The sequence below is a fragment of the Phoxinus phoxinus genome (genome assembly GCF_949152265.1).
Source record: "Phoxinus phoxinus genome assembly, chromosome: 7".
NCBI classification, from domain to species: Eukaryota; Metazoa; Chordata; class Actinopteri; order Cypriniformes; family Leuciscidae; genus Phoxinus; species Phoxinus phoxinus.
Window position 1 is genome coordinate 13,206,818 of NC_136882.1, and position 24,968 is coordinate 13,231,785.

The window sequence follows — 24,968 nt, forward strand, 5'->3', positions numbered from 1 at the left end:
TGTAAAATAGAGTCATTTACTGATTAATTAAATGCTGGTTTTATTGTGTAACCATTAACTGAAAGCTGCTCTATGCTCAAACTATGACAACTAATACAAACATTTACATGTAGGACTATTTTAATGGTTTTGTAGTGCTGCCCTTGGGCTTAGTCGGCATGTTTTCCATTCCCGTTGTGAGTGTCTGCTGTTGGATCACTGGTCAGATTGTGTTGTGCTGGTCCAGGGTCTCTAGAGGTCATGGTTCTGGGAACAGTTTCCTCTACTTGGCTGAGTATGTCATTCAGGACTGCTGAAGAGGCTCTGTCTGAGGGTGATGGGGGCTGGGAGACCGCAGAAGATCCTAGACTGCTGCTGATGATTGAACGAGCTGCTTGCAGATGCCTTCTCTGGCTCTGGCGAACTAAAAGAAAATGAGCAAAGTGTGCATTTTTAAAGTGGCTTTCAAATAGTGGGCCGCAACCAGAGATTGGCTCTTATGACTGTTCTGATAAGAGTGGCGAGACACAGGTAGTTAACACGTCTAGTTAACATTTATAATTTATATTCGGCTGAAATATTGTAAGGATATGTAACAGAAATTAGTATTATACTATATTTATACTAATATATATACTATATAATATTAGTACTATTATGGGGTTAAATATAACAGACATGGTGATTTGGCACAAATTCATCTGTCACTTGGTAAAAGCAGCCAAATTAGACTGATGCCAACATGGAAATGTTGTGTAACATTCCCTTATCCTCAAACCATGAACAAAGGTTAAAGAAAATATGACTAAATATATGTGGGTTCACTTGTAACGAAAGCACGGTTTATACCACAATTTTTTTTGTGAGGGATTGTTGTAGGCATTGATAGTTTAATTATTTAAACGGTTTTTAATAATTATTATTACACATGCTATTATATTAGAATTAATCATCTAAATTCATTTAAAATTTTAATTTTAAGAACATTTTGTTTATTTTTGTACAACAAACCTTGTTGGGTCGCCAATTGATGTCCAATGGGTTCTAAAGCAAATAGCACTGTTAGATCATATGTGACCCTGGACCACAAAACCAGTCAAATGGGTCCATTTTTTTTAAAATTGAGATTTATCACATGAAAGCTGAATAAAAGGCAAAAAAATCGAAACATTGAGAAAATCGCCTTTAAAGTTGTCCATTTATGTTGACGATTGTGCTGCATTCACTCAAAAATAAATGCTAAATGTATTTACGGGAGGGAAATTAACAAAAAAATATCTTCATGGAACATTATCTTTACTTAATATCCTATTGATTTGTGGCATCATTTTGACCAATACAATGTATTGTTAGCTATTGCCACAAATATACCCGTGCGACTTGTGACTGGTTTTGTGATCCAGGTTCACATTATGTTAAATAGTGATAAAATCTCAAATATTTATGTCAAGTGGTTTCCAGTAAAAGTCAGGCTCATAATAGAGTGGATGTGCCACTTCTTCTGTGTTGCATTATAACAGCACCATTCAACTATTTTTTTTTTTTTTTTTTTTTTTTTTACAAATAATTAGAATACTTTCACGTTCCTTTCTGATCATTTATGTTGCTTTTTTGTTGTAAAAACAAAATGGCGGCTGACAGTCAAGGTCACAACCCACTGTTACTGCATGGAAAGCATTGTATTGCATTCTTCTGCTTTTCACATAGGATTAAAGGGCATGACAGTTAGTAAATTAATGAGAGAAAGTTCATTTTTGGTGAGCTATCCCTTTATGCCAACAAATATTAATTTAAATGTTATGTTGTAAGAAACAGTATAATAATCTCTTTTTTCAGTCTCTATATAAAGTCACATGGTCAATGAATTTGTATGAACAGTGTCTGTTCTTCACAGAAGCAAACAATGGCTAAATAGAAGTGGCAAATTAAAAACTAACCATGGGAAATTGCAAGGATAATTAATTGAATATTTAACACAGGCCACATGACACGACTGTGAAACACACATACTGATAACATGTCAAATTCACAGGTCACTAAAAAGTCAAGCATAGCAAATACTGGTCAGGTGACAATTTATGCATGAAAAAGATCTGCATGAGGCTTTTCAAATCGTTTTAAGACATTGGAGTGCACTACACTTAGTAGTATCAATGCCAATAAACTGAAATGTTGTGTAGAACGAGCCCATTTTTGTGACACTAATATGTTTTCAGGTAGAAATGACACCCCTTTAAATTCATGTAATAAGCTTGGACTTTTTGGTACATTCTGTTCCTTAAATCCCTTTAATGATTCCTTTAAATGGCATGAGGGGGCGAAGATAATGACATTGAAGACTAATTTGGCTTGGGCTGTAATAGTTTGGTACTGATTATCTGCCTGATTGAATAGCCCACCTCTTTCTCTGACATCAATCTTCTGGACCTCAGGAATGAGGAATCTGTAGACGAGTTCTGCCACAATCTCTTCTGACTGCTGACTGCTCCTCCTCCACGTATACACAGACCAAGAAAGACACAACACAGGCCGATTAGAGCGGATTCATTTGGTTTGCGACAAAGAAAATGCTCTAAAACAATCAATTCTGGGAGCCTCACCGAAGGAAACATAACAATGATCTCTGTATCTTGGCTACAATGTTTATTAGATTATTTATGTCTGCAAATACACTGTATCTGATTCTAGTGATTTCCCACAGCTGTGCTGTCACATCTGACATCCATAATTTATTATTTATTGAGGGAAGGAATATGTGGAGATAGATTTTTTTCATGCATATTTCATGTCTTAGGCTATAGCTATGTTTCTCTGCACTTTGCCTTGAAGGATTTAAGTTTTTCAACAGGCAGAACACAATGGGTGGAAGTCACCCTGCTGACAAATCCAAGCATGGCTTTGTATGTTTTATTTTCAGAACCTTCTGAAAGCAGAAGTGAGTCATTTCTACACCTTACATGCATTATTTGATCAAGGTCTCTATTTCATAGCTTCCGTCTTAACTAAACACTTAAAGACACTATGAATAGAGAGATCATGGTTAAAGTAATAGTAAAATAAAACAAAATGTTTGGGTCTATTCTCATGTGATTCATGACAGCTCACCAATGATCTTGAATCTAATAAAACCTCTGACGTATGCAAGTGTCAGCGACAAACATGTCTTACAGCCTTGAATGTCAGTAGGTCTACAGGGCTGATAGGATCTTTTCAATATATTTAAATCTAAAGGCTCATTTATTTATTTGATTCCTTTCCTTCAGGAAAGTGCAGTGAAGTGTTTTGTTTTGACAGTCTGAAAGATTTTTACCGTTCTGAAAAGACCAGCATGATTATAAGAGTTTGTGGTTCATGGTCATCAATAAGCAATTGATTTGTGAGATTTTCAAACAGGTTTAATTGGACGTCATAGCATTCGAGACTAGAAACGTACGTCTCCTCCATGGCATGGGTGATGTTGTCCAGCTCCTCAGCCTGACGGTGTATCTCCTCTCTGGCCTGGGCATCAGCTGTCTGGTTAATGGAGCCCAGGATGACATCCTCTAGGTACATGTCTACTGTGTCCTGGTGCACCTTGACCACCTGATACCAAAAGATATACAGATAGACAAGAGATCTCTGATAGAAAAAGAAGACTGGAAAGCTGCCGGTTGCAGTACAAGATGAAAATGTGCACAATATATGACTAGGACACACATTAAAAAATACATAAGGTGAAATATGATTACATTATGACAGTAGTGCAGAATTCTGTGAAGAAAAAAATACGGGTTAAATCATGTTAGAACTTTAGCAAGTTAAAACATGCTAACAATGTGCTAATTGATGTTAGAAAAAGCTAACAACAAAGTATAATCTATCTATCTATCTATCTATCTATCTATCTATCTGTCTGTATCTATCTATCTATCTATCTATCTATCTATCTGTCTGTCTGTCTGTCTGTCTGTCTGTCTGTCTGTCTGTCTGTCTGTCTCTGTCTGTCTGTCTGTCTGTCTGTCTGTCTGTCTGTCTGTCTGTCTGTCTGTCTATCTATCTATCTATCTATCTATCTATCTATCTGTATATCTATCTGTCTGTCTGTCTGTCTGTCTGTCTGTCTGTCTATCTATCTATCTATCTATCTTATCTATCTTTTTCTGACTGAAGTTTGAAGGTTTTGTCTTCCTGACGAACTATTTTATTCCTGTTATGCAAAGCTGAATTTTCAGCATGATTACACCAGTCTTCAGTGTCACATGATCCTTCAGAAATCATTCTAATATGCTGATTTGTTGCTCAAGAAACATTTCTTATTATTTTCAATGTTGAAAACAGTTGTGCTGCTTAATATTTTTGAGGCAACGATTATACATGTTCTTTTTAAGGTTTATTTGATGAATAGAAAGTTCAAAAGAACAGCATTTTTTGTAACATTTTACCGTCACTTTTGATCAATTTAATGTGTCCTTGCAGCATAAAATGTATTCATTTCTTTCAAAAAACATACTTTTTGAACGGTAGTGTACGTTCAAGGGATTTTTCTTGTGTATAAATAAGAGCACATTGAAATACCTGTTTAAATATCTCATCCTCCTCTCTGCGTCTCCTTTCCTCTATCTGCCGCCTTCCACTCTCCTCGGCCTCACGAATACGCCGATCTCTCTCAGCCAATAGCGTAAAGGCATGGATTCGCCTTTCCTCCTGCAGCCGCACCAACTCTTTAGACAAAAAGTCCAGCATGTCCACGATCACTCCCCCAGACAGGCCAGCTACACAGGACTCAATCTGAGACACCTGGGAGAAAGACAGTGAGAAAAGGAATAAGAAGAATCTAATCAGTTTCATAATTGAGTTAGTAAAGCTTATTATAGTCAATTCTTGCATCGTTGTTTTGTTCACAGTGATTGTTTTTTTTAGACAGTGAAAGAAATTATTTTAAGGGCTCAAACATATACATATATGTATTATCTTTTTTTTTTAATTGTCCTGAGATTACACTGTTTTAAAACTTTTTAAATATTAAAAAATATTAAACTTAAATGTAAGAAACATTCCCTACACTTACATGAAATGTACGCTTTGCTGCACTTTTTCACGAGTTATCAATACATTTATACTAAAATATTCTCCACAAATGGTTAAGATCAGACTGCAATGATCAGAGACTTTGTTATAAATAATAATTTTCACTGATGGGGTGGAGGGAGGAATTTTGAGTTCTGAAAATGACATACAAATATATGAATATTGTTTTCATAGCACAAAAAAACTGTTTCATTTCAAAACAGGAAAATCTGAAACTTCATGACATGACCCATGAGAAGCCCTGATAAAGCAGAGGTAATGTTGTGAATGCCATAGAAGAGCCATATTTTGATTGTACTGAGATAAAGATGCAGTTTTATCTGTCAAAGTTCTCATAGTAGAGTATGTGCTTATTGTCATATCTGACGCATTTATATCTCCGGTCTTACTCTGTCAGACTGGATGTCTCTCTGTCTCTGCAGGGCGAGTGTGACCTGTTTTTCCTCCTCCTTCTTGTCCTGTTCCTCCTTCTGCAGTGCGTGTGTGGTACGCAGTTCTTGGATCAGTTCCAATCGCCTCTCTTTTTCCTCGAACATCTGACACGCAACAGACGTCATTATCCATTCACATCAACAACTACACAAGTCATCCGTTAAAAAACACGCTCAACCCACTGAGCCTTACCTGATTCTGGGTGGATCTTCCTCTGAGCACTTTCTGCAGAAAGATGATAGCCAGTTCCTTTTCCTCATCTCCCTGTTATATTGACATCTCAGAATGATAAATGAGACATACAAACAGAATGGCATAATAAATGATACAAAGAGAGTCTATGTCCACACATATACGCTACCGTTCAAAAGTTTGGGTCCAGTACGATTTTTAAAAATGTTTTGGAAAGAAGTCTCTTATGCTCACCAATGCTTATTTATTAAATAATACAGTAAAAACTGTTTTCAATTGAATATATTCAAATGTAATTTATTCCTGTGATGGCAAATCTTCATTTTTAGCGTCATTACTCCGGTCTTCAGTGTCACATGATCTTTCATAAAGCAATCTCATATGCTGATTTGCTGCTTAAGAAACTTTTCAAAAGATCAGCATTTGTTTAAAATAGAAATCTTTTGTAACATTAGAAATGTTTTTACTGTCACTTATGATTAATTTAATGTGTCGTTGCTGAATAAAAGTATGTATTTCCTTTAAAAAATATTTTAACTTTAAGAAACTTTTGAACGGTATAGTACCTTTACGTCACTTTGGGACCTTTGACCACATTGTGAAAAAAAACGTACACTTTAGTACACTTTACTTTTTTTTTTAAGAGTACTTATTACAGAAACAATATACTTTAAATAAAGTGTAAACTGAATGTAATGTTTTGCTGAACTTGCATGTTACAGGTAATTGCAATTAAATTATGATGTATTGTAGTTTAAATTTATATTAAATTCAATTAGTTGAACTTTAGTGCGGTTTTGACAATTAAGAAGGACTTAAATACATCTTTATATGTCATTTCATAATTCTATTGTCTTTGAAATATGGTTAAAAATGGTTAAAGTGTAATGCCGAATGCACTGACAAGCATTTATAGTAAACTAAAAATATTCTTTAATGTCATTTCTATTGAACCTTGTTTGTCATGTATTTAAATATAGTTGTAATTACACATTAATGTATATTAATAGTAATTAAAAGCTGTTTTTAACTGAAATAAACTTGTTATCATTGTGCCATTGTTTTGTCTCAAAATGCACACCAGTAATGTTTTTTTATGACCTGTTTATTAAAAGCTCAATATCTGTCTAAATTGAAATGAGGCATAATCCTGGTTCTATCTAAACCCTGTCTGTGAAATCAGGCCGGTTGCATAAAAAAAGACTAATCTTACAAGTCAGTCATCAATCTATTTCTGTAAGACTGTTCATAACTTTTTTAAGAATGTAAATTGGTCTAAAAGTAAGACAAATTACCCCAAACTAACTTCTAGTTGATAATACTACAGTCTTAACATAATGGCTGTGTTTATGCAACTACATAAAAATGTATATGTAGGCTATCAAATAACACACTACAGTTAAAATTCTACTCAAGTACTTTAGTATGTAAGTAAATATCAAAATAAATGTACTTCTTGAAATCACAACAAAAGATTATTAAAGCATGCTTCAAAAAACACTTGAGTAAAATCTTTAATTTGACATTATTATAAAAATTATAAAATTGCACTGTTTTTAGGTACACTTAAGTATGATTGTTTCTTTGAAAATGTAAGTGAGTTTAGAGAATCACAAAGGTGTGCTTATACCTAAAGCTACCCAAACCGCCTGTATTCAGACACGTTTTGACCTGAATTGCCTGAAGCATGAACGTGGGCTGTACCTCAGGGGGCTCATCCACCGCAGGGGTTAGGGGTCGTGGAGCAGGTTTTTCCGTCTTAAAGAGGAACCGGAGAGGCTTCTTTTCTACCCTGCAGACCTTTTCCTCTTTCAGAGCCTAGTGGGAAAGGAGAGCTCAGGGTGATATCTGCCACTTGGTTTTCTCCTCCCACAGTGTGAGTAAGTGTGAAAAGCACCCAGCAGCTCATTACCTGATGAGTCTTCACAAGCTCTAGATCTCTGCGGGCTGAACGTGTGATGAAGCCTTTAGTCACTTTAGGTCTTGGCACTTTAATTTGAGGCTCGATGACAGATGGAGAAAGACCTGCCTCCAGTTCTAACAGACCTAAGAAACACAGGGATGATACTGCAGGCCTTTAGCGCTTATTTTAAACGAGATGAAGGATTCTTTTCGGGGAAAATAAGTCAGTGGTGTGCCTGGCAATGAGTTTTCATCCATCAGGTGAACATTGTTAGTTTAGAATCATTGTAATTGCTTAGAAAAGTCACAGCACATCTTTCCTCAATAAGACACATCATTTTATTTGGAATTTGGAAAGAAAGAAAGAAAGAAAGAAAGAAAGAAAGAAAGAAAGAAAGAAAGAAAGAAAGAAAGAAAGAAAGAAAGAAAGAAAGAAAACAAATTAAATTTCAAAAAGAAAGAAAGAAAGAAAGAGATTAAATTTAAAAAAGAAAGAAAGAAAGTGATTTGGTAAAGAAAGGAAGAAAGAAAGTGATTTGGAAGAAGAAAACTAATTGAAAGAAAGAAAGAAAGAAAGAAAGAAAGAAAGAAAGAAAGAAAGAAAGAAAGAAAGAAAGAAAGAAAGAAAGAAAGAAAGAAAGAAAGAAAGAAAGAAAGAAAGAAAGAAAAAGAAATTGATTTGAAAGAAGATTTTTTTTATTAAATTAAAAAAGAAAAATGTGATTTGAAAGAAGAAAAAGAAATTGAAAAGAAAAAAGAAAGAAAGAAAGGAATTGATTTGAAAAAAGAAAATCTTCAATTTTTCTATTTTGATTAAATTAAAGAAAAAAAGAAATAGAAAGAAAAAGAGAGAAAAAAGAAAACATCTTCAAATTTCAAAATAAATGTTTTTACAAAGAATGATATGAAAATAAAAATATCAGGGTATATGTGAAGAAATTGATCAAAAAAGAATGAACAAGAGACGTTAGTTTGCCCTGAAGAGTGAGAAGGAACTCAAGCTGGTGTGCAAGCAGAAGCAGACCTTGATACGTGCTGAGAAAGGGACTCTTCACCACATTGCGTTTGGAATTTCGCTCGGGGAACGGGCCAATCCGAGACAGAGGAGCGTGTGTCTGAGACCCATAATCTGAATAATCCTTTATAATATCACGTCTCTCCAGCTTTCCCTCCACATTCTTGCGCTTTGCCAGAAGCTTCCGCAATGCTGTGAGAAACAGAAAGGCGTTAGGTCAAATTATGTCGGTTTTGAAATGCTTATTTTATAAATCAGGGTAATCTGATTTAAGCACATAATCTGATTTAAACCCAAAAATGTTCTGACAGCTCTCAATACATGCTATGCTTTATTTCGTTTCGAATAAGTGATTTTGGGAATGATAAAAATCAACAGAATAAAAGCCTGCAAGCACAGTTTTCCCCATTCAATATGACTATACATTATAACAATTGAAACAGAAGAAATACTGATGCTGAAAATGCTGGCCAAAAAAAAAAAAAAGTCACAAATACTAAATAGGCAAGTTTATGACTGGATCATTATTGCAGTGATTATTATGTTTCCAGCATTTTTTAGCATTGATGATCATTACCATGTTTAAAGTTAACTTCAAATGGGTTGCACATTTCATCATCAGCGTCGCGATAGGAACAGCTCGCGCAAATCTTTTTAGAGTTTTGAAGCGCACTGGGTTCTATAGTGATTTACGCAGGTGCATACCGGCCCACTTTAAGAGGTGCATACATTTTTTGTTCAAAATCTTGTACTGACAATGCAAGAGTTAAGAGACAATTTAAGGTCTGGACTGAGAGGTGCCAATTCATGTGTGAAAATGACTCTTCACGCTCTCTCCCAACCATTCTTTCACAGTTTGAGCCTGATGAATCTTGACATTGTCATCCAGGAATATGGCCATGATGTGTCTTCCTACATAGTTGTTTAAGAAATGAAAAGCTACGCCAGAGTCTATTAGGGTTAGAAGAACTGTTGCCAAACATATAACATGCTAGAAACATAATAATCCCTGCAATAATGATCCAGTCATAAACTCTTAAAGTGTGTATGTCAGGTTACATTTTTTTTTTAGATATATTAAATAAGGTTTAGATGTCTGAGTGAAAATGTAATTATCATTAAAATTATTACTGTAACTGCCCTACAATAAGCTTTATAGCCATTTCTGTCAAGATCATATTTTTAAAACGCAGCTGAGCTGTGACGTCATACAAGGGAGACGTGCCAACAAAGTTCTATTCAAGTATGGAGAGTTTTGAGTCTGAGGAGATGCAAAATCCCCCTCAAACCTATACGATGGCCCACAGCCGTACCATTTTGAGTCTCCCAGGCGGGAGACAGATGAGGAGCCAAACAGAAATGTAAATAATTCATATCGAAGAAACATAAATATCTGGTGTGAAGAAGAACCAGTGGAGAGTTGGTCAGGTGTCTGGTAAGTATAGGCGTAACGGTATGTATTCGTATTGAACCGAAACGGTACGGGTGTCACGGTTCAGTGCATGAATATACACGGAGAATACACAGTATATATTGTAATGTGTGTTGCGTTTTGGGATATTGGCTTGGCAACTAATTAATGAGACTGATTGAGAAACGAGAAACACCGGGGCGGGAGCTGTTTAGTGAGAGACTGGGAGTGGAAAAAGGGTTTAAATGTAGCGCAAAAGAGAATGAAGGGGCGCTCGGTTCCAGTGACAAGGTGGACAACAAGACGGCGGTGCTCACCTTTTTTTTGGGAGGGGGGTGTCGTTCGCGGTTGCTTAGGGCCGCCGGCGATGAAGATAGGTAGATAGTGGGTACGGGGAGAGAGTGGATAGATGGGAGGTTAGGAGTGCCGTCATATTGTGCTGAGTGCTGATGCTGCCGCTGAATTGCAAGAGCCCGGCTGGACTTTGCCCTTTTGAAGCAGACTTGCGGTGGGATTTCCCCTTTGGTGTGATTGAGACTGTCAGACATCATCCACGTGAGTGCTGAAGTGGCGACACGCCGCAACGACGCCCTCGTTGCCCTGCACGGGACGGTGTGGAATCCCCCCCCCCCCCCCCCCGTTGGGAGGGGCAGCGTCGCGGTGGGCGAGTTAAGTGTTTGTTTTAAGATAGTTTTTAAATTAAACTGATGTAATAAATAAAGCTGTGTCTCGTAATAATAGAGGGTGATAGTAAGGGTGGGTGTAACAAAAACTGGGAGGGTAGGGAACAGTCATAGGTACCGTTTTACACATGCATGAGGTTTTAAATGAGTTTGAAGTGCCACTGTAATTTATTCTGGGGTTTGTCACCAATGAAGTGAGTGAATTCACATAGTGCTCTGGGTAGTTCTATGGCTTCCCAGGTTGTGTTTAGCCTGTCCTTGTAGTCCCCTCTGTTAATAAAACTGTATTTAAATTGAAGTTGTGGTGGTGTGTTGTCCTCTGTTGCCAGACCATACTGGCTAAAATAATTAAAGGAGGTGGAAGCAGTGAGGGAATGGCCCATCCCTGGGACTCAGACTGAAGTGAGGAGCTTTTTAGGTTTGGCCTCCTATTATAGACGATTTGTAAGGGGGTTTGCAGACATAGCACGTCCATTACATCAGCTGACTGAGAAGGGGAGGAGATTTAGGTGGGGCGAGGAGTGTCAGGTAGCATTCAATCAGTTGAAGGCTAGGTTAATTACTTCCCCTGTGCTCGCTTATCCTGACCCCAATAAAACCTTTATATTGGACACTGATGCTAGTGATGTGGGGGTAGGAGCTGTGCTTTCGCCAGAGGAGGGTGGGTTGGAACGAGTAATAGCTTATGCCAGTCGGGCCCTTACTAAAGAGGAACGCAAGTATGCAACTACAAAGAAAGAGTTGTTAGCGATGGTGACTTTCACAAAGTACTTTAAGCATTTTTTGCTAGGTAAGGAGTTTGTGTTGCGCACAGACCATAGCTCATTGAGATGGTTGCATAACTTTCAGGGCTTAGAGGGGCAGCTAGCTCGATGGGTGGAGCAATTGGCAAGTTTTCACTATAAAATTGTACATCGTCCTGGAAAGCAGCATGGCAATGCAGATGCCTTGTCACGGCTACCAGCTTACGTGAAAGCCCAGGAGCAAGATGGCCCCATCAGCCCTATTCAGGGACCAGCTATATTAGTGTGTGCTGTTAAGGAGGGCCCCCAGGTGGTGCAGAAGAAAACTAATAACAGGGGGGAGGGTGATGATTTGGCACAGGCCCAGCGAGATGACCCAGAATTGGCCCTTCTTATTCATCTTAGGCAAGACCCAGATGATAATGCAGCTGAAATACAGCAAAATGCTACCCTGAAGAAGTATAGTTCTGTTTGGGGCCAATTGCGGTTGCAAGACCAGCGGTTGGTACGAGTACCCCCCCCTTACTCAGATGCAGCCTCAAAAGTACAGGTGGTCCTCCCTAAGGCGCTGGTAGCATCTGTGTTGAATCAACTGCACAGTTCGGTAACAGGAGGCCATTTGGGTATTCAAAAATTGCAAGAGAAAGTAAGAGATCGTTTCTATTGGCCAGGGTGGTTTGCAGACGTAAGACAGTGGTGTAGGCAATGTGTAGAATGTGCGTCTCGAAAGACACATAGGAAGGCCCCCTGTGCGCCAATGAATTCTTCAGTTACCTCTCGTCCCCACGAACGTATTGCTTTGGACATTTTGGGGCCTCTACCTGAGACTCCTAGAAAGCATAAGTATATCCTTGTCGTGAGTGATTACTTTTCTAAATGGACGGAGGCATTTCCCCTTCTCAACCAGGAGGCACGGTCGGTTGCTTGTGTCCTGGTTGAGGAGTGGATATGTCGCTTTGGCACTCCCCGAAGTGTTCATTCTGATCAGGGGCGAAATTTTGAGTCTGCCCTGTTTAAAGAATTGTGCCGACTGTTGGATATGAGTAAGACACGTAGCTCCCCATATCACCCACAATCTAATGGTTTGGTGGAGCGATTTAACCGTACTTTATTGTCGATGTTGAGTTTGTTTGTTGATGAAAATCAATCCAACTGGGACTGTCTGTTGCCATACGTGTTGATGGCTTATCGAAGTAGTGTCCATGCCAGTACAGGGTTTACACCTTACAAGATCTTGTTTGGTCAGGAAATTGTTCTTCCTCTGGATGTGATGCTGAATGTAGGCCATCATGAGAACAGGGTACTCCCAGGATCCTCCAACTTAAATTCAAGGCTTTTTAAGACCTTTTTAATACCATTTCAAATGAAATTCAATGCCAACTTCGTACCCATTCCGACAGAAGTATGAGGGGAAAATGTCAAATCTGTATAAATTTTAAACCCTAGAAAATAATTATGTACAAGTAGGCTACTTGAATTAAATAAAACATTTTATTTAAATTATCAGTCATATTTAATATATACGCAACAGCGTTGTAGTGCGCACGTGTGTGTAGGCCAGTGTTAATTTTGGCAGCCATTTTTGATTCAGTCTTAGACTTCATCTTCAGACGAAAATGCTTATTAGTCTTAGTCACATTTGAGTCATTCTGTCTTTCATAGTTTTAGTTGACTAGTTAAAGGTCTTTGCATTTGTCAACTTTTAGTCATTACTTTTACTCAAACTGCAGTTACTTTACTTTTGGTAGCTATTTTATAGTCTTAAGACAGAAAATTTTATAATTCCGTGGTTCTCCAATTTTTTTGAGTGCCGTACCCCCTGGTACTCCCTCTCTTCCACTTAGACTGCAGTCACAGCTTTTCCATTAAGGGACAATATTTGCCCCCTTTAATCAATATTCCCATTTAATTTTTTACCTTTATAATACCTTTAAAAAAATGAATAATGCTTTAAATAAAACCATGTTCAATAAATATACAATGTTAAAAAAACTTTTAATATTAATACAAATATTATATTAAAATAGCCAGTAGGTGGCGGTAACTCTCTGTCTTTATGAGTGTGTCATCGAGTAATTCATTCATTGAATCTCACGATTCGTTCAAAGCCACAGATTTCGTTGCAAAATAGAGCAATAAGCCTGACTATACTGTTTTAAATGCAGTACATCACTTAAATGTTACCCTTTTGTTGTTTTTTAACTGTTGTATAAAATCAATGTCACATTTGAAATCTTGTGGATATTCGGGATTCGGGAAACATTGCATTATTGCTCGTATAATATGATCAACATTAAAAACACTGCTGGATATCATCCTGCATTTTGATCGCAGATTTAGTCGCACAAACAGCGCAAGCGGCTCGTGACAGAACACAGACCGACTGAATGACACTTTAATTTAACTAGAAAATCTCAAATGAAGATCGCTGAACTCCAGCTTGTCTGTGTTTTCAGATCATCCGCGCTTCTTCAGCAGTGTAGAGAGAGCGCGCGCGCATGGTTGCCAGATACCATTGAAAAGACCGTGTAGAAAACATGTTCTTTTAACAGAAAATGTCTGATTTGGGGTTTAAGTTATTGAATTCTGGCATTTGTGGCCACAGCGGATTAAACCAACACTTTCCCATTTCAGACGACAAACTAGGCTAGGCTACTATTCTGTACCTCACTTGCCTAGTACCGGTAAGTAACCATAGTAACGGGTGCGCACGCTTTCGCGCTTTCTGCTATGACGTGGAGCGCGAGGTGCACTCTACGCTACATTAATTTTTAATCAGCCTACATTAGTTACAGTTAATTTTGTTACGGTATGAACTTAATCCTAGGAAAGACAAAAAATATAAGACCTTTGTAACGAAATCCAAGACTTTGTATACCAAATTCAAGGCTTTTAAGGCCTTAATTTAAGATGATCAAATTTAAGACTTTTTCAATGCTTTTAAGACCCCGCGGGTACCCTGTGAGAAGTTTGTGTCTGCCAGTGAGTACGTGACTGGGTTGGCGGACACATTATCCACAGTAGTAGAGGCAGTAAAGAGACATCAGGCTAAAGCCTCTGGGCAGCAGAAGGGGTCATTCGATCTTCGGGCTAATTTGCAGTTTTATTCTATGGGTGAATTGGTGTGGGTACGGAATAAGGCAAAGAAAAAGGGCGTTTGCCCAAAACTACAAAGGCGTTACCAGGGCCCTTATGAAGTGGTGGAACGCATCTCTGATGCATTGTATCGGGTGGTGTTGGGAGAGGGGAAGCCGGAGATAGTGGTGCATTTTAACAGACTGAAACCATATGTTCTTTCTTCTCTCTCAGAAACCACTGCACCCTTGGTCCTTCCGCAAGAGGGAGCTGAGTCCCATTGCTCAAGTCGGAGGGTGGCTGGCCAGTTGGATGTCCCATTGGGGGCCAGTTGGGTTCATCAAAGAGCACCTGGTCTCCCTCGTAATGTGGAAGGTCCAAAGGAAGGGTCAGCATCAGTGGCTGCTGGTCCTGTACAACAGCCTGTCCAGGAGCCGGATATACAACAAAAGGACCCCGACAGACTGCAGGATGGCTCTACAGTGGTGATGCATCAGCTAAAGTTGCAACGCCCAGTACGAGAGCGACGTCAACCTGGGTGGACACGGGACTATGAGATGGATTCAGTATGACTCGGGGACGAGTCTGTTCCGTTGGGGGAGGGGATAGTGTAATGTGTGTTGCGTTTTGGGATATTGGCTTGGCAACTAATTAATGAGACTGATTGAGAAACGAGAAACACCGGGGCGGGAGCTGTTTAGTGAGAGACTGGGAGTGGAAAAAGGGTTTAAATGTAGCGCAAAAGAGAATGAAGGGGCGCTCGGTTCCAGTGACAAGGTGGACAACAAGACGGCGGTGCTCACCTTTTTTTTGGGAGGGGGGTGTCGTTCGCGGTTGCTTAGGGCCGCCGGCGATGAAGATAGGTAGATAGTGGGTACGGGGAGAGAGTGGATAGATGGGAGGTTAGGAGTGCCGTCATATTGTGCTGAGTGCTGATGCTGCCGCTGAATTGCAAGAGCCCGGCTGGACTTTGCCCTTTTGAAGCAGACTTGCGGTGGGATTTCCCCTTTGGTGTGATTGAGACTGTCAGACATCATCCACGTGAGTGCTGAAGTGGCGACACGCCGCAACGACGCCCTCGTTGCCCTGCACGGGACGGTGTGGAATCCCCCCCCCCCCCCCCCCCGTTGGGAGGGGCAGCGTCGCGGTGGGCGAGTTAAGTGTTTGTTTTAAGATAGTTTTTAAATTAAACTGATGTAATAAATAAAGTTGTGTCTCGTAATAATAGAGGGTGATAGTAAGGGTGGGTGTAACAAAAACTGGGAGGGTAGGGAACAGTCATAGGTACCGTTTTACACATGCATGAGGTTTTAAATGAGTTTGAAGTGCCACTGTAATTTATTCTGGGGTTTGTCACCAATGAAGTGAGTGAATTCACATAGTGCTCTGGGTAGTTCTATGGCTTCCCAGGTTGTGTTTAGCCTGTCCTTGTAGTCCCCTCTGTTAATAAAACTGTATTTAAATTGAAGTTGTGGTGGTGTGTTGTCCTCTGTTGCCAGACCATACTGGCTAAAATAATTAAAGGTGGTGGCAGCAGCCTATTAAGAAAAGCTAATATTACAATATTTAAAAAAAATTTAACTCGCGTGCAAATTAATTAATGCGGAACTACTGTTAGATACGCGGGTTATTTAGGGACACCTAATCTGTAGCTCCGCCTTAGCTCTGAAGCTCCGTGGCTATAATGAACAGGCTGCGATCGATGTCAATATTGCAATGCTGGAATATGTTGGTTGGTGTGTGTGTGTGTGAGAGAGAGAGAGAGAGGGAGAGGGAGAGAGAGGGGCGCGATCGACTGCTTTACTACAGTAGCATACACCGTAGGCACCGCATCAGCTAACGTTACCAGTCTCACTCGGGTTTTAAATCCCATTTTATAACTCATGAGATCTCCAACCGCATAGTCCTTCTCAGTGAAATGGGCGCTGCAAATGACCGAAGTCTTGGACACCGAAGCGAAGCAGCACTGAAGTCAGCGCGTTTGCTCCGAACAAAGTTGACCCAGGCACGGAACACAGTGGACTCTGTGACCGGTTTTAACGGTGTTTTTGCACCCAGCACAAACGCAGTAATTCACCATCGTGAAAATACGCCTGCGTATACTAACGACCTAACTTAAATAACTAACTAAATAACTAAATAAATGTCCTAATCACTAATTCTCTCGCTCTATCACTCATGCAATTATCAACACAGCTCAGCGAGCTGGGGAGACGTCTCCCTGTTATGACGTCAAGCGATTCGTTTGGAATGAGGAGCAGTTTTAAGGGAGGACTGAAAATAACGAACTTTTTCATCTTATATTCTGCCTTTAGGAATCGAAAAACATACAAAACAATACATCAACTTGTCAAACGTGTATTTCCCCTCACTATTTTGTGTTAATCAAAATTAAAAATTTAACCTGACATACACACTTTAAGTATTTGCCTTTTTAAATCCAAACAGCGACTTTTTTTTTTGGCCGGCAGTGTATATTACTAATGCAATAATATTGCACATTCTTCATAATAATAATAATAATTATTATTATTATTTTATTTTACAGAACAACAGTCAAATAAAAAATACCTATGGCTGTCTTCTTTGCTTTGAAAAGTTAAACTACAGAGCTTATATTTGGGATGGAAAACTGCTGGGAGACCTTAAAGCTTCTCTTTTGTTGACAACAGATTTATGAGTGATTCTCGTTACAAATTTGGGCATTGCATTTGAAAAATCACATCCCTGTAATATATATAGTGTATGGTCTCAAAGCAAACACACATGGTCTGAAAGCAACAACACTTCAGTTCTGATTCCATGAGGACTGACGTCAAAAATGGGCCCTTTTTAAGTACCGATACTACATAATGATGATGATTTATCTAACTGTGGCCTCACAAATGATGTAGTCTTTGCGTATCTTCTTAAGCCGCGCCTCCTTCTCTTGCTGGTGCTGGGAAAAGCTCACGTCCAGTCGCTCCATCTTGACCTCCTCCTGCTTCTCCTCCCTCTGACGCAAGAGCTGCACCAGCAGGGTCAGTCGTGCCTCCTGCAGCCTAAAACAAAAGTCAGCATGTACGTGTTTGTGCATCGCAGAAGTACAGATAGTATTTCGTTATACTGTTGTTCAATTAATTCGTTTATCCCCAAAAAATGCATATGGTTCTCGTCTGCATAATACACGAGGAAGATGTTTAAGGGATTTTTGTCCATACAAAAAAAGTCAATATGGATCTTATTTGGATTTTGCTTTTATGAAACTTATATGGTAGGCTACTTAAGTTTTAATTTTGGACTTTGATAAACCCAGTCCCTATCCACTGTTATTATATGGAAGTGGCCAGGATATTTTTTGAAAGATTCGCATTTACTTTTACGCATTTTCGTTTTTTTGGCAAACTGTTCCTTCAGGTAGTGCTCACTTCTCAATCTCCTCTTCTCTGAAGGCCCACTCTTTCCTCTCCATCTCCTCCATCATCCTTCTTCTCTTGTCAAGCTGAGAGAGGTCGTCCAGCGGGGGCAGAGTTGCCTCCCATGCTCTCTTCATTCTCGCCCTCTCGATCATCTCCACTTCCGCTAATCCTGCAGGCAGCCCACAGCCTGGAAAACAACCAAGAACATTAACTACGGTATAAATATAACTTTAACAATATTAGCATCCACGCCGGGGACACACTGGCTGCGTGACGTGTCCGTTTTTTATTTCGGCTCCCATGTTAACAGTTTAGAGTTTGCACACTGCCTGCGTGACACGCACGTAGAACCGACGCCTATTTTTCACGCGTTGGAAGCGTTAGGAAAAGATGTTTATGTCATTTTGACACGAATACATATTAATAAATTACATTTTGATGTTTGATAGTCTTTAGGTTTTCACATAAATGCAGATATAATAAAAAAATAAATAATAATAATGACCTGCACCTGTCAGTACAGAACGAAATATTCTGTAGCCTATTTTGCCGTCAATACTGCCGATGTTGTCTTTGCTGTATCAGTATAGGCTATATTTTTATGTTTAACATGAAATATAGGCCTTCCACAAATCTCTCCCCATATGTCCAACAAGGGTGATCCAAATCACGTGACTTTTTTTAGCAGCGTTTCTGGTGTGCAAAGACTGAACGGACGCCACGCAACAAAAACGTCACGCTCACGCCACGCAGCCGTGTCGCCGGCCTAATGTTCTGTTCATTAAAAGCTTGCAATGCAATTTTGTCGTCTGTTGCTTTACAGTAGTAATGAAACAGAAGTTGTGATAGTTGTTCACTATGAAGCTAGTTTCTACCACTGAGTGAAAAATAAAAAAAGATAATTGCGACTTTTTATCTCAGAATTGCGTGATATAAGGTCGCAATTACAGGTTATAAAGTCAGAATTATGAGATATAAACTCGCAATTGCGAGAAATATACTTGAAATTCACACTTTTTTCTCAGAATTGCATGTTTGTATCTTGCAATTCTGACTTTATAATACGCAATTGTGATATATAAAGTCAGAATTGCATGATATAAAGTCGCAATTGCGTGTTATAAATCCGAATTGTGAGATATAATATTCTGAGGTTAAAGTCAGTCTTTTTTCCCTTAGAATTGGACTTTATAACTCACAATTGTGAGTTTTTATTTCATAATTCTGAGAAAAGATGTCAGAATTGCGAGATATAAACTCGCAAATATGTGTTATATTTCACGCAATTCTGACTTTATATCTTGCAATTCTGATTTTATAACACGCAATTGCGACTTTATTTCACGCAATTCTGAATTTATATCTCGCAATTTTGAGAAAATGTAAACTTGATGTAAAATTGTGATAATTTTTTTTTAAATGTTTTATTCTGTGGCGGAAACAAGCTTCAGTTCACCCTATTACATTATATTATATTATATTATATTATATTATATTATATTATATTTTCTTCCCTATTGTGACATATATCCAAGTTAAACGGCTTCTCGAACAGGAACTTTCTTTATCGGGAATTGATTGGATCATTGGATGGTTGTGGTTTCCAATTGCTGTGATGTCATGTGATTGACAGGTTGTCCTGCCCTCGCACCGGGAAAAACATCATCAGAGAAGAGATGTTATTTTGATTAAAGGTTAAGGAAAACTGTAAAATTCACTAGAATTGTCCATTTTGATTTCAAGGTGACTTTAAACTCTTTAAACTATTCTCATTGGCTGTTAATGTTTTTATCGCTCATCAGCTGGAAAAATGTGATTCCAATGATATCACTGTTATTCTGGGTTGTTATCATTAGATGTGCTGTGGACTTCCATATTCTCATGGAATTAGAACGGTTATTAAAACGTATCATTAAATATTCAAATTATAGTTATCATTATAGAAACAGTTACAGTTTTTGGTGTGAACGAAAATTCTCTAAGTCAACATCTCATTGTCAACCTGAACAGGAGCTAGTGTCATGAACTGCTCGGTGGAAACAGACAGTGGTGATCCAAACGCAGGCTTTAATAAAGGATGATCCAGAATACACAACGAGTACACAGGCAGAGGGTCAGAGTCCAGGTAAGCAGTCCAATTAAGCAGAAGTACAATACAAGGGCAAGGCAAACGGGTAAACTAGAAACAGGCAGGGAGTCCGGGAACTGAGAAACACTAAGAAACTAGGAACTAGGAAAACACTCAGCTTGCAGTATGACACTAACAACACTTCGCAAAACACAAAGGAAAACCAAGGCTAAAATCATAGAAGCTAACAAGCATAATCAAAACCAGGTGAAAGACATAAAGCATAATCAGTCCAAATGAAACCATAAGTAGTAATTAAAACTAGAGAAGGAGTGCCCCCCAGAGGCTCAAGCGGGCACTCCAGCCGCTGATTGTCACAGCTAGTGAGAGGCAGTATAAAAATACTGCATTAAATAAAGCATAAAATAAATGCGACTAGATTATATTTATGTGGTTTACCCCATGTGAGTGTGGCCAGTGTGAGCAGCTCAGGGGAGGCTGTCCCGGGACGGACCACATGGTCTGGAGTGTAGGGGTCTGTCTGTGTCTCACTCTCCCGATAGTCAGTCTGAACTCCCACGCTCCGGTGGAATGGAGTGGGGGGCCGTTTATCATCTCCATTAGGAGCAGAAAGGAGGTCAGATCTGTGAGAAAATTAGACAAGACTCATAGAAAGATAGAAATAAAGTCAGGTATTTGATAGATCATATAGACTACAATAACTCTATTACCAGATCAAGGCTGAAGTGCCAAGCACCTCATGACTTACTTTGACAAAGCAAATACAACGTCAGAAGGAATCTGTTGAGCAAAAGGAATGAGAGGACTTGGAAATAAATAAAAGGAAAGACAATGGGAGAAAAAAAGGGAGAAGGACAGGAAAAGAGAATTTCATTATTTTTGTTTATTATACGCTTTTTGTTCAAAGAATTCAAGCTAAATCAAAATGTTTAGCTGGTGTCACCCACATAAATGTTTCTGTATATGTGTGTGTCTTACCGTTTGAAAAACTTCCAGCGGTCCACTCCTGTCACATCAGCAGGGTTCAGTCTATGGATATGAGCCCCAGACACAACCCTTACACAGACACAAACATATATAAAGATTAATTCACATGCAACTACAGCATACACTGCCGTTAAACGTTTGGTGTCAGTAATATTCTTCTTTTTTTTTATAATTTTTTTTTATTAAAGGGAACATATTATGGCCTGCCCTTTTTCAAAGTCTTGATTTTGTTTTTGGGTCTACTATAATTGGTTTTCATTCTTGATTAAAAAAAATGTTTCATTGTTGCTGCACCACTCTTCCCAGTCTGTCAGTAACGCTCTTTTTAGTTCCTGTCTCTATGAAGAACCTCCTTCCAGTGCAATGTGCTCTGATTGGTCAGCTGGACCAGTGTGTTGTGATTGGTCAAACGCTTCGAGTGTGTTTTGGAAATGTCACGTCCCCGACCATAACAGTGAGTTTCAACACACTACTAACGCAACTCAACCAGGTCTTCTCACTTTTTTGTTGTTGTAGTAGTAGTAGTAGTGCAAGAAAACAGATTAAAATATCCTAAATATAATACACAAACAATAAAGAAGCAATACGGTATCTCAAATAAATAAACAAACAAACAGCCAAATCATTTGGTGGAGAATTTGTGAGGGAAATGCACTTAAAAATGCAAAATGTCACACTGCAAAAAGGGTGGTAATGAAACCAGGCTTAATTTTCTTCAAAATTCATTCACTCATTTTTGTGTGCTTTACCCATTGTAATATTTATAAAGTAGGCTTCTATTGTCTTCATATGGTGTTCAGAGTGGGGATCAGGTCAATTTTACCCTGTCAGTCGTTGCAGGGCCTGCCTCCTCTGCTCCGCGTAGCCTCGCCAACGCCGATCAATGAACGCAGGCACAGGGTCCGTGGATTCCAGGCGTAAGGTGTAACGGGGGTGGTGTGCAAGGTTACTAAACATGCAGTTAAACTCTGGGAACTTCCGCTAATAGAAACAAAACACAATTGTTTGTACTCTTAAAAGGACATATCATAGGTCATATCATATTTTTTTTTGGCACACTTATAAAGTTTGTTACATTTTTTGCACAACACCAGACATAATTTAGTGTTTTATGACCATTATATACTGTTTCTCCGACTCTTAGAATGAATCAGGCTGTCAAAAAAGATGTTTCTCCAGTTTACTTTCATTAAATGTAACGTTACTTTTTTTCTAGGAAGGATGCTTAGTTCTGAAAGTTACAGAATGCTTTGTTCAAAACTTGAGTGTTGTAACACTTTAAGTTTAAAATACTTCCACACATGCTAGCATGACGAAACTTAGTGTATTTTACTAGATGCCATATCAACACTATATAGAGAAAAAATTGCGCCAAAATTCAACTCTTTGGAAGAAATCAGTGAAGATTTATTTAACAGTAAAAGTACATTTCTTAAGTTAATGCTCAATCTTTTGGCGTAAATAATGTAATACACTGTAAACATTACGTACAATTGTAATTTTTTTTTAAAGCGTGAAACACAAACATGTGTGAAATTCATTTGGAATTCAAAAGAAATCCTCTGAACACTAAGTAGATTTACACAAACAGAGAAAGTCAAAAAGCGTTTGGTTGACGTTTATTTCAGATTTTCTAAATAACTGAAAATGATATGTCAATATCAATGACTCACTGGAACTCAAGCTTAGCAAAAGAGCAATAATGCAATAATGACTGGATGTTTATCCTGAATGCCTAATACAAGACAGATAAGTAAATAAAAAGTATAACAAATAAGTAAATAAGAGAACCATAAGTGAACCTGGAATATTGATTTGAGAAATGGTTTGAGAAGAAAGAGACATGAACTCTAGTACAGAAATTGTCTGCCAGGGACAAATGCAGCCTGTTTCGTGGCCATTATATTTAATGTGACCACATACTGTGATTTACAGAGTCAAGTATTCCAGAGAGACCTTTAATAAATCAAAACCACTACAGTGTCAACAGGGTCTTCCATTTTCCATTTATTTCAATAACCTAAAGCAATTTAGCAGTTCAGACTTCAGGCATTTTACCCTTTGACAACCTAACAGTGCTTTTCTCTCTTTTAACCAGAGTGAGTCTTTTAATACAACAGTTTATCCTGCATAGGTCTATTTATCCTACAACAAATGCTAATGCTAGCCTTGTATAGCAGCAGCTGTGAATTACGTCATATAGTTTCATAAAAAAACATCCTTCTAAAATAGAATAGTGCTTAAATTCTATTGAATGTGTATTGAATGTGCACTTGTAGTGTAATCTGCACATTCAATAGAATTATGATTTAAAAATCGTGTTTCTTAATAAGTAATTTTACGCTGTGTAATAATGTAAAATTAAAAGTTTTACATTACTTTTTAGTTCTTATGTGTTGACACATGTAGCCTACAACTTGATTATAGTTTTAACTGTATGGTGTTTTTCAATAATACATATTTTAAATGTACTAAATTGCCGTTTCATCATTACAAATGTAAGATAGTTTTATATGCAAGATATAATTCAAGTTTCAAAAGAATTGGCAGCACACTTTATTAAAAATAATAATATAAATACTTATGAAATTAGCCTACATGTAGGCTAAGTCATATTTCAGTGGGTTTGTTGGTTTAATATAAATTTGAACTACAATACATTTTCTTTTATTTGCAAATATCATGCATTTAATTGTTCAAATACAAATGCATTCGCACTTTTCTTTTTGTAAACAAAACAAAATGTTTTCGCCAAATCGCAAGTCAGCCAGAGTTAACTAAACTTGAACTTCAGTTGCAGTGGGAGAAAAACTAGACTTTGCTTGGTGTGTTTCTGCGGTCTCCAGTGTTTCGATCGTGACTGCAGTGCAAGGATGAGGCTATCACACCGCCTTACCACTCGATCCAGTGAAGCCTGAGCACGGAGGTTTTCCCTGGCGTGATCCACATCAGCTGACAATGTATATACTGGATCTAAAAACAGCACCATCACCCACAATTCAATACGTTTTTATGATAAACGGCACAATATAGGCTAACGTTACCGTCTTAATAGCCTTATCTCATTATTCTAAAATATATTTATTGTAATTAAAAGTCAAATAATGATTTGCAACTGTGTAACTCACCGTACAAATAATCATATGTCCTCTGTTGTCTGAAGCCCCTTCTGCCCTCATTTTTGTTCTGAAATGTGCGTGTGACTGAGACGCTCATGTTTGCTTATAACTGGTAACTTAAGTTATGTTTTTTTTTTGTAAGACAAGTAATGGTCACCATGGAGATCGTAAACATCCGATCACGTCACTGCCGCTACAACACCGCTAGAGGGCAGTCAATACAAATCCAACATCCGCATGTCAGAACTGACCGTAATGTAAATGTTGTTTTTCCGGTCCGATGAATGATGAACTCATCTTTATTCCTTCGTAGTTTTATATAGAAGCGTGGTTTAGACATAGGCTATTGGAGCCAACAACTATAGCACTCGCACAGAAACAGAAAGGTAAACAGAATATCTCTCTGTGCTTTGATACATGATGTTAGGTGCCTTTTGATCATGTCCCAGTAAAGTTATTGATCTTATTGCCTTAAAATATTGAACAATATATAAATAATACCATTTGAATGTTACAGCATTGTTACAGGTCCGGTCTCCATGTTTCCTTCTCCGGACAATACTTTTTTATTAGTATTGGCAACTAGCCTAGGCTACTTTGTAAAAAATAAATAAAAAATCCCAAACACTGAAAATAGTAATCAAAGATGAGAACCTTTGTCCATCATCAATCATCCAATCATCAATCCAAAACAGTGATGTATAAGAATGTTTACCACAATTTACCAAACAAAAGTTAGGTATGAATAAAAAGGTTAGATAATATGTTTTAATCGGGTTAAAGTTTTTTTTTTTTTTTTTTTTTTTTTTTTACATTTTGACGCACATAGATGGCCTTGGGACTGAGAAAACATTCTGGGGGTGCAAGGTTTATCTT

The 24,968-nt window shown here is 38.1% G+C and overlaps 1 protein-coding gene across 2 annotated transcripts; it reads right to left on the minus strand.

Annotated features, from left to right (window-relative positions):
- Positions 1 to 24,329, minus strand: cfap91 (cilia and flagella associated protein 91). Of its 2 annotated transcripts, none has more exons than XM_079619396.1 (17): positions 24,102 to 24,329; positions 23,870 to 23,946; positions 21,797 to 21,954; positions 20,965 to 21,042; positions 20,735 to 20,791; positions 20,425 to 20,609; positions 17,907 to 18,084; positions 17,383 to 17,540; positions 8,597 to 8,779; positions 7,583 to 7,716; positions 7,375 to 7,488; positions 5,671 to 5,742; positions 5,436 to 5,582; positions 4,534 to 4,755; positions 3,413 to 3,561; positions 2,379 to 2,461; positions 1 to 403 (listed from the first exon to the last, which is right to left on the minus strand). In XM_079619396.1, the coding sequence occupies exons 1-17, from the start codon at positions 24,187 to 24,189 to the stop codon at positions 150 to 152; spliced, it is 2,337 nt and encodes a 778-aa protein (XP_079475522.1). In that variant the 5' UTR covers positions 24,190 to 24,329; the 3' UTR covers positions 1 to 149. The 2 variants fall into 2 exon arrangements, with proteins under 2 accessions (XP_079475522.1, XP_079475521.1); XM_079619395.1 differs by having other exon boundaries at positions 2,379 to 2,470.
- Between the last annotated feature and the right edge of the window lie 639 nt (positions 24,330 to 24,968).